Source organism: Netta rufina, assembly GCF_964035555.1.
Source record: "Netta rufina genome assembly, chromosome: 3".
Taxonomy (NCBI): Eukaryota; Metazoa; Chordata; class Aves; order Anseriformes; family Anatidae; genus Netta; species Netta rufina.
The window spans coordinates 114343697-114359034 of record NC_140125.1 but is presented as its reverse complement, the minus strand read 5'-3'; the positions used below and the strand labels follow the sequence as shown (position 1 = coordinate 114359034).

The 15338-nt window shown below is 45.1% G+C and overlaps 2 protein-coding genes across 2 annotated transcripts in view; one reads left to right on the top strand and one right to left on the bottom strand.

Moving 5' to 3' along the window:
• The first annotated feature begins 488 nt into the window (after positions 1 to 488).
• SF3B6 (splicing factor 3b subunit 6) lies at positions 489 to 8282 on the top strand. The gene is made up of 4 exons (XM_084284033.1): positions 489 to 622; positions 865 to 983; positions 4269 to 4407; positions 4546 to 8282. The coding sequence occupies exons 1-4, from the start codon at positions 593 to 595 to the stop codon at positions 4633 to 4635; spliced, it is 378 nt and encodes a 125-aa protein (XP_084140159.1). The 5' UTR covers positions 489 to 592; the 3' UTR covers positions 4636 to 8282.
• Positions 8283 to 8854: 572 nt separating this feature from the next.
• The window catches only part of FKBP1B (FKBP prolyl isomerase 1B), a gene marked incomplete at both ends in the record, with an annotated part of 42979 nt that continues 36495 nt past the window's right edge, over positions 8855 to 15338 (bottom strand). The window contains 2 exons of the mRNA XM_084285013.1: positions 8855 to 8983; positions 11165 to 11277. Coding sequence (XP_084141139.1) covers positions 8855 to 8983; positions 11165 to 11277 — 242 coding nt within the window. The remainder of the gene's footprint in view (positions 8984 to 11164; positions 11278 to 15338) is intronic.

Below are 15338 nucleotides of genomic sequence, written 5' to 3'. Positions count from 1 at the left end.
TAATAAAAAAGACTCATGTTTCTGTGGAAGGACTCAAATGTTTTATTGTGGAAGGACTCAAAAAAGGGGGCATAAAGCAAAGCCTTGCAGGACACATTTAATAAAAAGATTCATATTGCAGCTCCAGCGTTATGGCTTGAACCCGTGAGCGAAAAAGAAAAAAAAAAAAAAAAAAAACCACCACATTTATTGCTCTCCTGAGCTCCCCACACCCTGGTCCTGCCAGGGCAGGGGGGCTGCGCTAAGATGGCCGCCCTCCCCTCAGGCGGCTGGGGGCGGGGTCCCGCGCTCTGCAACGCGCGGCTCCTAGCGCCGGTAGCGTAGCGGTACGCCCCTTGCGTTACGTCTCTCGCGTCTCACGGCTGGCGTTACGCCCCTTGCGTTACGTCTTTTGCGTTGCGCCGCTCTCGTTACAGCCCCTTGCGTTACGCCCTTTGCGGTGCGCCGCCGGCGTTACGCAATTTGCGATGCGCTGCGCGGTGCCTGCCGGGATCGCATCCGGGCACCTCGCTGAGGTAAACGGCGGGGCCGGAGGAGCGCTGCCCGCCGCCATCTCGCTTCCAGGCCTCAGGCCCCCCTTCCAGCCGGCACCATGGCGATGCAAGCGGCCAAACGAGCTAATGTGAGTGCTTTCCCCTGCCCCGAGGCCCTCGGGAGGGGTGTGAGGCGAGGGGTGGCCCTGGGAGAGAGGGGCGGCCCTCCGGGTTGCTCTCTCGGTAGGCAAAAGCACAGCCGCTGATGGGGAGAAAGGGACGCGGAGTCTCTCCGCTGTCGTAGGCGCGAGATTTAGTACTTAAATTGTAACATGTAAGGTTTGAAGTGAGTGTTTTCAGCCTGTTACCGCATGGCTTGTTTCCCCACCAGATCCGGCTGCCGCCAGAAGTCAACCGGATCCTTTACATTAGGAACTTGCCCTATAAAATCACCGCGGAGGAGATGTACGATATCTTTGGGAAATACGGGCCTATTCGGCAGATCCGAGTGTGAGTACATTTAGCTCTCTGTGAGAACTTAAGTGTTTTGTGGGCGTTGGGGTAGCTGTTCTAAGTCACTGGTGCTACTACCGTAGGTAATAATTGGATTTTACAGCTGAAAAGGTGAATGTACTTTCAGAGCATCCCCGGGGAAGGTGGTGATGTTTCTCTTCTGTGTGAATTCTGTAGGAAAGAATATTGCTGGTAGATAGATTGGAAAAGCTTAAACCTGATGTGAATATAGGTAACGAGGTAAAATAAGGACTTTTATTTAAATCAACCTTAAATGCACTAACCTTTTATTGTAATGTAAATGTTTGAGAAGCGAGGGTTGGAAGCAACCACTTTTGCTGCTTAATGAGTATTAGATACTGAACTAATGGAAAAGTAGAGATGCTGCTGTTGGTATGCCTACCAAAAACTAGTGCACCACTATCAGATCCAGCTTGTCCTCAAGCTGTAGTCCTTGGATCAGAGAGATCTGACCATAACTTTGTTCTAAATGCACCAAGGTTATACTTCTCTACAGCACGTTTGAGTTTCTTCCTTTTAGTTCCTTTGAATATTGAAGACCTGAGCTCTGATGTTCCTTGTTACCCAGAGTACTGTCGAATTGCTGTGGATTTACCCATAATTTCATCTGGTTAATAATGTGTTCTAATAAGTTGCAGGCAAAAAGAGTCAGTTGAAGCTGGAATTTGGGATTAGCTATTGAGAACTGCAGTAAGATTGGCTGCAGTATTGACATTCAGAAAAAGTTTTTGTTTTTTTTTTTCTCCCTCTAAGTATTTGGAAAGCAGTGGGTGACCAAACTTGGAGCTCATGTTCAGTACTTAAAAAGAAAACGTTGTCAGTCATACTTCTTTAGATGAACAAATAGAGAGGAAACATAGATTTTATTTGATAAGGTTTTTTCATACTGCCTTTGTCCAGGTGTTGACAAAATCACTTGTGGCATCTCTGAGTTTTGGAGTAGGATGTTAGTTGGACCAGAGCAGAACATGGCCTTGCTTATGTTGCTGTCTGTTTCTTATGCTCTGAGAGTGGGGTGGGTACTGAATCCACAGTGAGTTTCACTGGTTGCATTATACAGGATGTAAAGATGGTAACAGCTAAACAGACCAAACTTTACCCCGGATCAAAGTGCTTATTTCAGTCAGAGCCATAGTGGTGAAAAATGGTTGTTCAGTGTAAGGAACTGCATTGGGCTTACGTGGCAAGGGTTTGGTAGCAGGGGGCTGCAGGGGTGGCCTCTGTGAGCAGAACCCAGCAGCTGCCCCATGTCAAATCAGAGGGAACAAAAAGGAGTCCATCCAAATGGGATCTGCTGCTGGCCAGAACTGAGCCGTGAGCAACCCTCTGTGGACCTCTGGGAGAGCAGATTTAAGGAAGGGAAAAAAACTGCTGTGCAACAGCGACTGAGAGTGAGTGAGAAATGGGAGAGAAGCAGCCCTTGCAGCCCCCCAGGTCAGTGCAGAAGGAAGGCAGGAGGTGCTCCAGGCACACAGCAGCAGTTCCCCTGCAGCTTGTGGAGGAGCCCCCGGTGGAGCAGGTGGATGTGGCCTGGAGGAGGCTGCGGCCCATGGAGAGCCCCCGCAGGAGCGGGCCCCGGGCCGGAGCTGCAGCCCTTGGAGAGCCCACGCAGGAGCAGGGGGTCTGGGGGGAGCTGCCGCCCACCCGTGGGGGACCCGTGCTGGAGCAGTTTGCTCTTGGGGGATGGACCTTGTGGTACGGAGCTGTGTGGGAGCAGGTCTTGAAGAGCTGCTGCCTGTGGGCAGTCCCCTCAGGCTCAGTTCAGGAAGGACGGCATCCTGTGGAGCAGGGGCAGAGAGGGACCCTGAAGCGGTGGAGACATGGAGACGAAGCGTCAGGGACTGACTGCAGCCCCATTACCTGTTCCCCTGCACCACTTGAAGGGAGAAAGTGGAAGAAGGTGGATGAGAGGGGGGAGGAAGGTGGTATTGTTTTGTGTTTTAGGTTCTTGCTGCTTTAGCTTGTTAGTAATAAGTAATAAATTGCATTACTCTCCCTATACTGAGTTTATTTTGCCCATGGTGGTAACTGTTGATTGATCTCCCTGTCCTTATTTCAACCCCTGAGTCCTTCCTATCAAAATTTCTTCCCCTTTTCCTTTGAGAAGTGGTGGGGCCCAGCTGCCCAGCTGTGTAAAACCAGCACAGGAACAGCGAGTTTTATGCATAGAATTCCTTTCAGGAAACAAGCAGGAGCAGAGGGGAATATGGGGGTGTCCTCCTGAATGCTGGGTTGGAACGTGCAGCTGGTGCAATCCTTCCAATACAGAGTTGAGCAACAAAAGTTACTGGGGAAGTGGTAAAAGGAGCAAGGGATGGTGTAAATTTGATACTTGGCTAAATAGGTGGAATTGTTCATTAACGGTCATTAGTCAGTAAAGGAAAGCTAAGATTTCTGAAAAAGGGTTGTTTGGAGCGGTGTGACAGCGGCACATGAAGGATTCAGGTGTGTCAGGAGATGCGCTGAAGTGTTTCTGACAGGAGCCGCTAGCAGCGTGCCTGCTGATTGTTCAGCACTGCTGGTTCGTGTTGTGTTCAGAAATCCTGATGTTGTGAGACAGGAAGCGCTGTGGAGCTCCCTTTGTAATGACTTAGCCCCTTTGCGCGGTTTTTAACCTGTTCACCTCTTCATTTGCGTATGCATCCCAGAGCAGACATGCGAGATGACATTTGGTGGAGTTCTCTGACAAGTCAGTGCCTTAGGAAGGGTTCTGCTGATAAAGGTCACTGCAGCTGTGTTCCAGCCGGGATCTTTGGGACCCGTGAGCTCTGCCAGCTCTCTGAGCTCATTAGTGTTATGGGCCCAGACGTGTCTGCTGTCCCTCAGGCAAAGGAAATTGGATCAGTGGCCTGACAGGTGGTGGCTGTGTGTCTGAAGTGGTCTTAGAACAGCGCAGCTGGTTTGTGGTGTGCTAAGGACAGCATCCCATCCTGGGAGGCAGCAGGTCTGGGCAGCCACTAGCAGACAGCCCAATCCCATAACCTTCGATAAAACAAGCTAACTGCTGTTCCAAAAACTTTGCCGAAACGTGATAACCCCTCACAGCAACAGCACCACGACTCTTTTACATTTTCCTACCGCTTCTGACTCTGAACTCCAAGATTGGTGTAGGAAGCAGGGATAGATTTCAGTGCCAAGCAAACCCAATAATCATTCTGTGGTGAAGCTCCACGAGCTAATCCAATCTCAGTCACTGCTAAACACGAGTAGAATAATTTCCTGTTCAGTTAGTTTAACATTCACCCTGATCTCGCTCTGCAGTGGGAACACTCCTGAAACGAGAGGAACAGCCTACGTAGTCTATGAAGACATCTTCGATGCTAAAAACGCCTGTGATCATCTGTCAGGGTTCAATGTGTGCAACAGATACCTCGTCGTTTTGTACTACAACGCAAACAGGGTGAGTGCTTGATGTTTTCTAAGCTTCCTGAGACCAGTGTCACCCGTGGTGATAACTGGTGGCCATTTCTGGCAATGAACACGCCAAAAGGTTCAAATTTTCTTCTTATGCCTTTTATTTTTATTTTCCTAACCACAGGCATTCCAGAAGATGGACACAAAGAAGAAAGAGGAACAGCTTAAACTTCTCAAGGAAAAATATGGAATTAACACAGACCCACCAAAATAAACTGATAATTTTTTTGGAAAACTGTTTTCAAGACCTGCCATTGTGTTCTTGAACTACGTAAGGATTCTCTCTGATGTATATATTTTTAAAATTTAATAGGCTGTAATCTCAATCTTTAGATCTTCGTATTAGGATTAAATGTAAAGCATCAGAAGATCTGCTTTAAGACCAACCCCCCCTAAATGGACACAACTTCGTCATGTTGCAGGGCTGAGCTGTAAGCGCTGTGTAACCACCGTCCTCTCTGGCAGGCCCTTGTAGGACAGGACCGAGCACAGGCCTGCTGAAATCCTGCCCAGACTGCAGGACTGAGCTTAAACAGGGCAGCCAGTTAATGCAGAGAGCTCAAGGGGCTTTGTATCAGCTGTCTGCGTGGTGAATTTCACTTGCCACTCTTAAAAATGGAGTATTGCGAGTAAATAAGTGTCCCTGCCACAGGGATTCTTGTGCTTTTTGGTTTTTCATTAAAAAAAAAAAAAAAAAAGGTTTGATTCTTGTTCACACCTGTATGTTTTATACAATTCACTGCACCTTTCTCCTCAGAATGTTTGTTACTAGGAACAAACAAAGCCTGACTCCATGTTTATAATGAAGTTTCTTCTACGAACTAGGAAATGAGTGGCCTTTTAAAATAGTCCAACTGCTTTGGTGACTTCTGTCAAAATGCCTTGTTCCCAGCAATGAGGACAGACCGGGTGAGCTGCTGTGAGACAATCTTGCTGTAATGGCACATTGCTGTATAGCTAAGAGAGAGATTTTTAAGTGTACCAGGTTAAAACTGAAGTTAGTAGGAGCATCAGGAATAAACTTCATGCTTTTCATGTTGTTAGGTAACACCAGAGCAAAGCAAGGCCACAGATAGTGGTGGTAATTTTAGATTCCTGTGATGTGATTGTTTCCCATTCATCGTTTGAACTCTGTAATATCTGGTGGAGGAAAAAGGAAACCAGATTTAAATTTTGGGGCTCTTTATTTCTTAAAGCATCAGCGCTCATGTCTCGTGGATAAAAATCAGTTTGTTGGTTTGCATAACCAGTCTAATTGAGAAGTAGACAGGACTGAGCTCTGCCTCTGGTCTCAACAGCTGGGAGTTGTGTGACAGCAGGTAGTCAGCTCGCCTCCCAGGAGGATTTATGTGCTTGGATTTTGATGTTCAGCTCGCTGACTGTGCAACTCCTAGCCAGCGCAGAACATGGGCAGATGCAAACGTGTTTTGCCTGAAGATACATAAATCAGGTTAAAAATTGTCTATTACGTTGTCATAAAGGACAATTTTCTTTTTTTTTTTATTGAATCTGACTTTAAAACATGCAGTTCTGTCTGTTTAGTAAAACAAACAAAAAACATAAATAAACATGTATATAATTTTGCTTTGTTTTTTAATCAAACTTTATGCTGTGTTTGTAACCTTTTTAAAAAGGAATCAATCCTTACAGGAAGGTGTGACACGGGAAGTACTTTGCTGAGCACCCCTCACTGTACGTGTGGTGTGTGCATAAACATTCCTGCGTGTTCAGCAGCTGGGTGAGGGGGGGATGATGCCCAGCACTGTAACAGAAGCTGTCACCTGTATTTGCCGGGTGCTGTTCCTGTCGTTTCTCAGCTGGGAGCACACACGGGGTGCCTCAGGAATGCTTCAATGAGCGAATTTCCCTTCAGGCCCCGAGGCCTGACTGCTGTGTTCACAGCCGCAGCTCTGTGAGGGTGCTGAGGGGTGCCAGAAGGACGCACACACCCCTGACACAAGTTGTTAGTGAGCATTTAGAAAGCCCCTGGCTGTAACTGGAACTAGAGGTGCTCATTACCATGCCGGATTTATGCTTCTAATAAATAAATGCTGGCAATAAACCACTGATGGACTGGGGATGGAGCCGCGTTCTGTCAGACTTATTTAAAGTCACGCACAAATCCTGCATTCCCTCTATCAATAGCACAGAGCGCGTTGCGTGCACTGTAGGGTCTGTTTGGGTGAGGATTTGATGCTCTTCGAAATATATATATAAAGCAATTCTTTAGGGTAATAAGATTAATAAAAATTCCTTCAATGAATCCTCAAGATCAGCAGCTTTTGATTTCTCAGAGAGCTCAGCTGCTGCCTTTCATTAAATATTCCATTTCATACTTTTTCTTCTAGTGCCTGTTCAGGGCTTTCAGTGTCCCTGCACATGTAAAATGAAATAATAATTTGTACCTGCAAGACAGAGGGAATGGAAATCGAATGCCCGGAGGATTGTTTTGATGAGGTCTGCTCAAGATTTTGTTTGAAATGGAGTATCAAAGGATGGGGAAATGAGTTCAGTTGTATGAATGGCAGAGAGGGCAGCAAATAAGGCAGATGTTACCAGCCTTGCAGTCTACATCTGTGCTGGTTTTTGTGTGTGCTCGCTTTCCATTTAATTTTTCAGGAAGTAGGGCATGAAATTAAGCCTGGAAGGTCATTTTTTTCCATCTCCACTGTTTAGAAATTAGTAACAAGAGCATATCTGATTACACAGGCAGTGGCAGCAAATTTTTTCCAATCCATTATACAGTGGTAATAATTATATGTAGTGTGTTGATCGATGATACAATTAAATAAATTAACACATTTGCAGTCAAATAAAGAGCTGAAGATTACATTTCCTTGAAGACTTAATTTCCCTAAGTATCACAAAGCACAATTAGTTTTCCTTTCAGATTTTTTTTTTAATGAAATTGGCATGAAAAATGTCATAATCTCTGCTTCCAACAAAGGTCTCTGAAGAGAGAGGGGTGATGAGGGAAGAGAGCTTCATCAAGCAGCTGTAACGAGGGTTTTGCAGGCTGGGGTTGTTCGGCTGAGGGCACTGGAAAGGTGCCTAGGGTTTTTTTTAATCTTTCTCCATGATAAGAAACCCGGGAAGAGGAAAAGGAGAGCGATGCCCGAGCTGTTGTGTAGACAGCAGCAGGGTGGAGAGGTGATGGAGGTGTACCAGGAGCACGCGGTCGCTCCGGGCACGCTGTATTGATCCTTCCCAGCACCGTTTGCTTTCAAGGCATTTGGGAAAGGTCCTCACTGCGAGCTCTTGGTGAGTCTATGCATCCTCCTGCCTCCAGAGGAGGAACCGGTGCTTTGTGCATTCATGCAACTGTCAAATGGAAGAAATATTCCTGCCTCGAGTGCCGTGAGCACAGCATGCGAAGTACGATGGCAGGTTACGTGACCAGCACATGGAAGTGCAGCCCAAAAATGAGATTTTGTGATAATGAACAAGGTTTTGTGAGGTGGATGCATACAATTTTGCTCCTTTTCAGCCTGGTTCAGCTCCAGCAGGAACTGTTAGGCTAGTTTTACCATTGAGAATTGAACCTGCACTGTAGGAACAGCCCCTTCCCTCTCTTCAGCAGCCAAATTTTGGCCAGAGTTGAGGGGTCAGCAGCAGTGCAGGGGAGATGATGGAGGGTCAGGAAACCTCCCTGCACCTATGTGCACCCTCCTAGGTGCTGCTGCCCCTACAGGGATCTTCCACGGGGCAGTCTGTAACAGAAGCAGTATGTAAAATTATGTGTGTTCATGTAAAGAGAGACATAATTAACAAAAAAATTGGTGGGTGATTGTTCGAAGAGCATCTTATGCACCAAAAATCATTCCAATGGTCAGCAGAAAGCAGAAAAAAAAACAACAAAAACACAGAAATTGTAAAGTATCAATATTTTATTGTTTTATATATATATATTTAATTCTTAAATGAGACAGTACTTTTTAAAACAGCAGCAAGCAGAACGTACAAGTTGAGAAAAGTGGCAGCGCAGGTAACTCTGTTTGGCTAATGCCCGTTCATGTACAAGGCGTACATTGGATTTCTTGAGCACCTTTTGTGTTTTTATTTTTTTTTTCTTGGTTTAAGTGTACAGTAAGGCAGTGGTTTTTCAGTAAGGAATATATATATATATTTATATTTATATATATTTGCAATCGTCACCGTGACTGTTTATTACATGCAAGGTAAATAAAATGTACAACTTGAACATGTTACAGCGGGAGACGGTTTTTTTTCCCAAAGCAAAGCTTCTGATAAAAGGCAACTACGGACACCACAGAGTTAAAAAACCGGAGAGAAGGCTTCAGAAACCGAACAGCAGGCGCTACTGACGTGACGGCTTGAGCAGGGAAGGGGAGGATTCCAGTGAAGATTTCTCCCGCTGCGGGGCAGGGGAGAAGGAAGGGATGGTTATCGACAGGTGCCTCCCTCGAGAAGACTCACTCCAACCGGAGCAGCTCCACGTCGAAGAGGAGGGTGGCGTTGGGAGGGATGACCCCGGGGTGCCCCGTGGCTCCGTAGGCCATCTCGGGTGTGCAGGTCAGCTTCGCTCGCTGGCCTAAGCTCATCTGGGTTTTGGGTGTGGGAGAGAGGAAAAAAGATAACACACAATATTAGGAGGAAAAGAACAAATCGCTGCATGGCAGATTTACAGAATCGAGGCCAGTTAGGACCATGGGATTCATCCTTCAGCCCTTATAGAAAGCTCGAGCTGCCACAGCTCAGGTCTCCTAACTCCTCCGGCTTCTCACCGCTGTTACTTAGATCACCAGTTCTCCTGAGGGGTGTGGGATCCCTGTAACACCGTCAGCAGGCGTTATGGACAAGGCTCCCAGTGGCAGGTACAGTCAGAGCTTTGTAGTCATGAGAAATCAGAGCAGGAGCACAGGTGGGAAGCGACAATCATTGCTTCACTGGCAAGCAGTGAAGAAGCCCCATTTTTCCTTTTTCAGCCACCAGCAGGGATGACTTTACTGAAAGGGTTGTGAGGCACTGGAATGGGCTGCCCAGGGAAGTGGTGGAGTCACCAGCCCTGGAGGTCTTTAAAAGACGTTTAGATGTAGAGCTCAGTGATATGGGTTAGTGGAGGACTGGGTAGTGTCAGGCCAGAGGTTGGACTTGGTGATCTTGGAGTTCTCTTCCAACCTTGAGGATTCTGTGATTCTGTGACTTCAGAACTACTGCCCAAAGGCTAATGCTGTAAATGTCCAACTTGCTATTGCTGGGCAGATGCAATGTGTAGACTGATGTAGTCCTACTTACAAGAGGTTCCCCTAGGCTCAAATCCGAGGGCAGACACCTCACCCCAGGTGCTGCTTATTCCACAAGAGAGTCCTTGCCCCTGGGACGGACAGAGATGCCCATTTCTCTCAGCCCAGATTAGTTCTAGCGGTAGAAGTACTCACCAGTATTTGGGGTATGAAGAGTCAAAACCCTGTTCTTCCAACAAACAATTTGAGGTAGGACTTGAATTCCTCTCAAAATAAGACTCATGCACCCTATGCTGGTGACTGAATATTCACTGACCGGGGAATGATCCCGGATTTGATGCAGTGATTTTAACTCAGCCTTCTCTCCCAAGACTGGACTGGACTATGGATTATGCAATTTCTCCTGTTGAATTTCTTTTTGGTTTCTATAAAATACACCAAAGATGGAGCTTTGATGACTGGGTAGAAGAAAAATATGAGTATGACTTTCTCACATTCAGGGAGCATTCATAGCACAGGACTGAGGGTGTAAGAGCAGATGAGCTCCCTAAATCCAAATCTAAATGCTAGACAGAGTGAGCTGCCTTTTTCCAAGAGCCTTGTGTCAATCACAGTCCCCAAAGCCTTCAGAAGACAGCCACGGGCTGACTGATCCGCTAGGAGGAGCAGGAGGGCAGCGTGTGGCTACCCCGACTGCTGGCCTGGGTTCAGGCCACCCTAATGAAGGGCCACGGGGTGGTGAGGGAGTGTTAGGGGAGGGATAAAACTGATTCACCTCGAGCTTGCTGCCAGAGCTTTATCTGCACTGGGCTAAAACTAAACCCTCTGCACCCAAGTTTCTCATTTTGCATTCTTTCCTTCTCTTTAGTTAAGCATAAACAATGATTCCCGTTAATAATATTTGAGCAATTTCCTCCTACTTTGAGCTCCCCGACCCAGAACTAGGGAATAAAAAGGAATTTTGCACCCTGCTCTCACTCACTCTGGCACTTGAGAGCCCTGATGGCACTCCTCAGGGTGGGATCTCACAGCGTTGCAGACAAAATGCTGCAGAGATGGCAATGAACTGCCTTGTGTGGCTCCTTCCAGGTTTTACCGTGCTGGCACTCAAACTGTAGTTAACAGAGGGCAGTTTTCTTTTTCCTGGCTGAGGGCTTCTCATTGAATTTTGTAGCTGGGAGCCTTATGTCATAAAAGTAATGGTGTTTGGTACCCCGTTCAGTAAGGGTCAAAGCCGTGGAGGTCATCAAAATGGCAGCTTGGCCTTTATGGAGCAGCTGAAGAGAAGCCACTCCATAAATGCTGCCACCTGGAACATTTTAGAGGCTGATGGGGTTTATTTGTGGTAGTTAGCCCTGGGGAAGAAGTAAGGGCTACGTGGCACATTGACACCTGGCAGAGTGGTTAAAACCATTAAGAAAACCTTGTGGGATTCCACACTGCCATTTCCACTTGGTCTTGTCAACGCTGCACTGAGCACTGCTGTGCTTACACACCCTTCATATGGTTTGAAGTTCAGGTAGAATAACTTCTTCGTACCTGTGTGACACCTTCTTCAAATCCCTTAATGACTTCTTGCCTGCCAATCTTGAACCTGAAGGGCTTGTTTCTGTCTCTGGAGGAATCAAACTTCTTCCCATTCTGCAGCATTCCTGCCAAAGCAAGACAAACAGCTTCAGTCCGAGCTACACCTAAACTGAAGTGCTGAGAGGGGAAAGAAGTGAAAAATTAGTGTCTTGGACACATCAACTGTTCATTTCCATTTTCACTTTGAAGCCTCATCAGAAATGGGTATGGCAGGTCCAAACAGTCCTTGTGGAGAACATGGGTGACCCCGGACTAGTGCCATGTGTGGTCCGAAGCTCATGGCAGCCAACGGGACCTTTCCTCTGACTTCAAAGGGTGGAGATGGAGATTCAGGTTTGGGAACTCCGAGCCAATTTGCTGCCAGGTAAACATATTCATGTTTAACTGCATTCAAAAAAAGGGAAGGGAAGGGAAGGGAAGGAAAAGACATTTATAAGAATACTCCCTTAGCTCATTCCTTCTATTGCCATACAGTCCCAAGTCAGTCACAGTTAACACCTTATTTGCTCATTTGGACAGACACAACACTGTTTCAGCCTGTAAATTATGAACTAATGTACAGATTTTACAGCAAATGGACAAGCCTCTACAGGGCTCTACATCATTAGATATCCTCGTTCTTTTTCAGACTGGTATTTACGATAGCTTTAAACTTAAGAGTAGTCAAGAATCGCTCTTTCCAAACGTTACACTCTGAATATTGCAAGGTTGGGCTGATATTTATGTATTAGAATAAATACTTTCTTTGTAATGCTGCAATGCCAGGGTGTTCTGGGCATATACAACGAACCTACTGTACCAGGTGCTGTAAAAAGAAACACCCACAAATAAGCAAGTATTTGGGAAACTTTCTGGTTGAAAACAATTTTATCCAGCAAACTTTGACAGGAAATGCTGAGAAATACTATACTTATGATTCAATATGAGAAAGCCAGACTTTCTGGTTTCCTTTCATTAGAGCAGTTATATTAATAGACCAGTTCAATGCATGAGGTTGATTTTTTTTTTTTCTAGTGAAAAATCATTGTTCAAACAACAAAACCCTGCACATTTGGCTTACTTAAAAAGTGCATCTTCTGAATCAATGATAAATGTAAAGAGCTGTGCCAGAATGAAAAGCAAGGACTAAAAGGGTCGGATTCGCCTTGCCTATCTTTACGTTTCCTGCTATTTTTGAGCTAATTACTCTGTTTCCCACTATAAACAAGTCAGGAAAAAGAAAGCACTTTCAGGGAGCAATTCATCCGACCAAATCTAGAGATGTGCATTAGGACACGAAGAATTGCATCGTAGCAGTGCCTATTTCTTTGCAGGAAGTCCAAACAACCAGCTCACACACAGGTGTCTCCAAACTCATTAGTGGTTAAATCAGTAATGATGGTGTTCTAGACTTGCAGTAATGAATACAAAATATTGATTGTTCAAGTGAGGTTCCATGTCCAGAGCTTTCAGGACGAAAACCAAGTGACATATTAAGGCAATTTAGCTGTTGACCAAGTCCAACACTTGTCTAAGCTGCTGCTTCAGAGAAGAGGGTGTGTGCAGAGGACCTTAGGAGAGCAGTTATGGAGTAACCTGCCCATAATTATGTTTCACAGCCTTCACCAGCAGTGTTTGTCATATTCCTGATTATTTTTGTTTTTACAGTAGAACAGTGAGGCGTTTTCTGTATGCTCTGCTGTAGGTACATACACACATTATGCAATCTATCTGCTTGGTGATCTCCTGAAGCCCCCTCCATGCAGCCTGGGATGCCAAGACAGCTGTCTTCTGGATACAAACACAGATTCATTTGGATGGGAGAAAACCAGCATGCACATGCAGGAAGGCAGGCAGGGAGATTCAGCTCAGGGGGAACTCTCAGGCATATCATATAATCATTTTGAAGCATTTGATCTTAAATAGCAGATTTTCCTACAGCAATTTTGTTTTTAAGCACATCATAAAACCTTTTGTTTCTATGAAATGGAAGGAGACTATTAGAGAATCCCAATATTTTGTGGTTTTAATATTAAGTCTTTGTACTGCCATTAGATTCTGCATATTCAAAGTAGTGTGCAAACATTAATTATTCCGCACAGCAGCCCAAGGAGGTAGAAAAAGATGTTTATCATAAAATAGCCTCACTCTGGAAGTTCAAGTTCAGAGGCAAAGTTCCACAACACTTCAGCATGTTTTCACTTAGTTTTGTAACTAAAGCCCATTAAAATACTTAGCTTAAAGGTCTGATGGTTTACTAAATACCACAGAGCAAACTGGTGACAGAACCAGAACTGTATCTTTGGAGAGCTTGCTAATTGAGTATGTATCATATCAAAACTGAACTCATTTCACCATCAGAAGTCTAGAGAAGACAGGCTTGTAGAAGAAAATAGGTTTCCGTTTTCTCCTATGTTTACGAGAACATCCTATTTTCAGCAATGGATGAAAAGTCACCAAGTGATGAATTCGGAAATGCAATCTCCTCTGCCACCGCCCCACCTCATTGCTTTTGGAGGACAAATTGGGATGCAAAGAGTCAGATGCTGCGTATTTGCTGAAGCCCTGGCAAGAGGGTCAGTTTTTATGGGACTGCCCTTTAAATGGACTTTGAGTTTAGAAATGAGTCAGAGTCCCCATGTGCCTTGGAGAAGATCCGATCCGGATTTAGATCTGAACTTTGAAGCCCATCTTTTTTACCTCTCTATTTCTAAAAGTTAGAGTCGACTCCTCCAGCCTCCTGGGAGCTAAAAGAGCATAATGTTTTATTTTCTCTCTTGCTAATGCATCAATTGATTTTCTTTTTGTGAAAAAATTGATTTGGTTAATATTCCTCAACAAGGATGGATGCCCATCTTCAGCCTGCAAGCACCTTTATTTATCTGGCTAACAACAGGGAGAAAAAAAACCCACACAACTGGGAACTGATCAATGGCATTGTTCTGCAAAGTCAAAACTCCCCTGGCAATCAATGGGAGGTTTGACTGAGCAAGGACACCTCGATGCCTCCATGCTCGCTTCTTACAATAACCTCACGTTTGGTTCTGAAAGGTAGCAATCGTCGTATCAAAATAATTAAGTGTACAAACTCATTCATCAGAATATCATGGGGATTTGAAAACAATCTGATATACGAGGTGTCCTCATCAATAACTGGGTGTTAAAAATTAGGTGGCTGTAGAAAAGCTCATTGAAGCTGAGGAAATTTAAAGCATAGACAGATCTTTTTGTTAAGGAACAGGGCCAGGGACAGGCGTGCCTGCATTACTCTTTTAACATGAATTACCTGAGGTCAGCCTCAGCTAAGACCACACCATTTAAGTTTATTCCTAGGGGAACAGGCTAATGGCACTGCCTGAACTTAATTCGTAAATTTTGAATCTTTTAGCCAGTTTCGACAAGGTCTGGCAGAGGAGTAGGGTTCATAATGACATAAAGATCCTATGCATGCCACGAAAATAAATCTGGGTAGGAAACAGATCCTTTAAGAGCTTCTCCCATGAGAAAGGCTCAGTCTCAAGGTTCCAACAAAACCATGCCCAAAACCATGCTCAGACCATTACCTATCCATTAGATGGATGGAGAGCGATAACACTGAAGGTCTTCCGTAATAAATTTGGCCTCCTGTCAAATTTATGTGCCTGAATCTAGTTAATATATGTGTAAACGAGGTGAGATGAATTCTGCTACTAACGTTAGTCATCATTAGTTAGAGACTGAGTCCCAGTCTGTCATCTGGGCTACGTCTACAGTCAGTGGAGAAAGAACAGTATCTCCAAGAATGATTCGTGCCATTCGGATATATATCTGAGGACTACAACAACCTCCTGGAATTGCTGTATATTCTCAGTCAACCAACTTGAAAAAGTTAAAAAGTTAACACCATTAATTTTAAAAGCCAGGCAGCTAGGGCCTCAGAGGGCCCAAGTGAGGAGACTCAACCATCCATCTACCTGAAAGTAGACTGAATTGCATCCCAGGCTTCACTGGCTCCAACGTTTACTGAATTAACTTATTTTTGCAGTGTTGACACATTCTGGGAATCAGCAGACACAGCTTCTAATCCAGGACAAATCCCTCGATTTCCCTAGTTGCTCTTTTATCCTCGACAACGAGATTTGCTTACTTGACAAGAGCATTAAGGGGA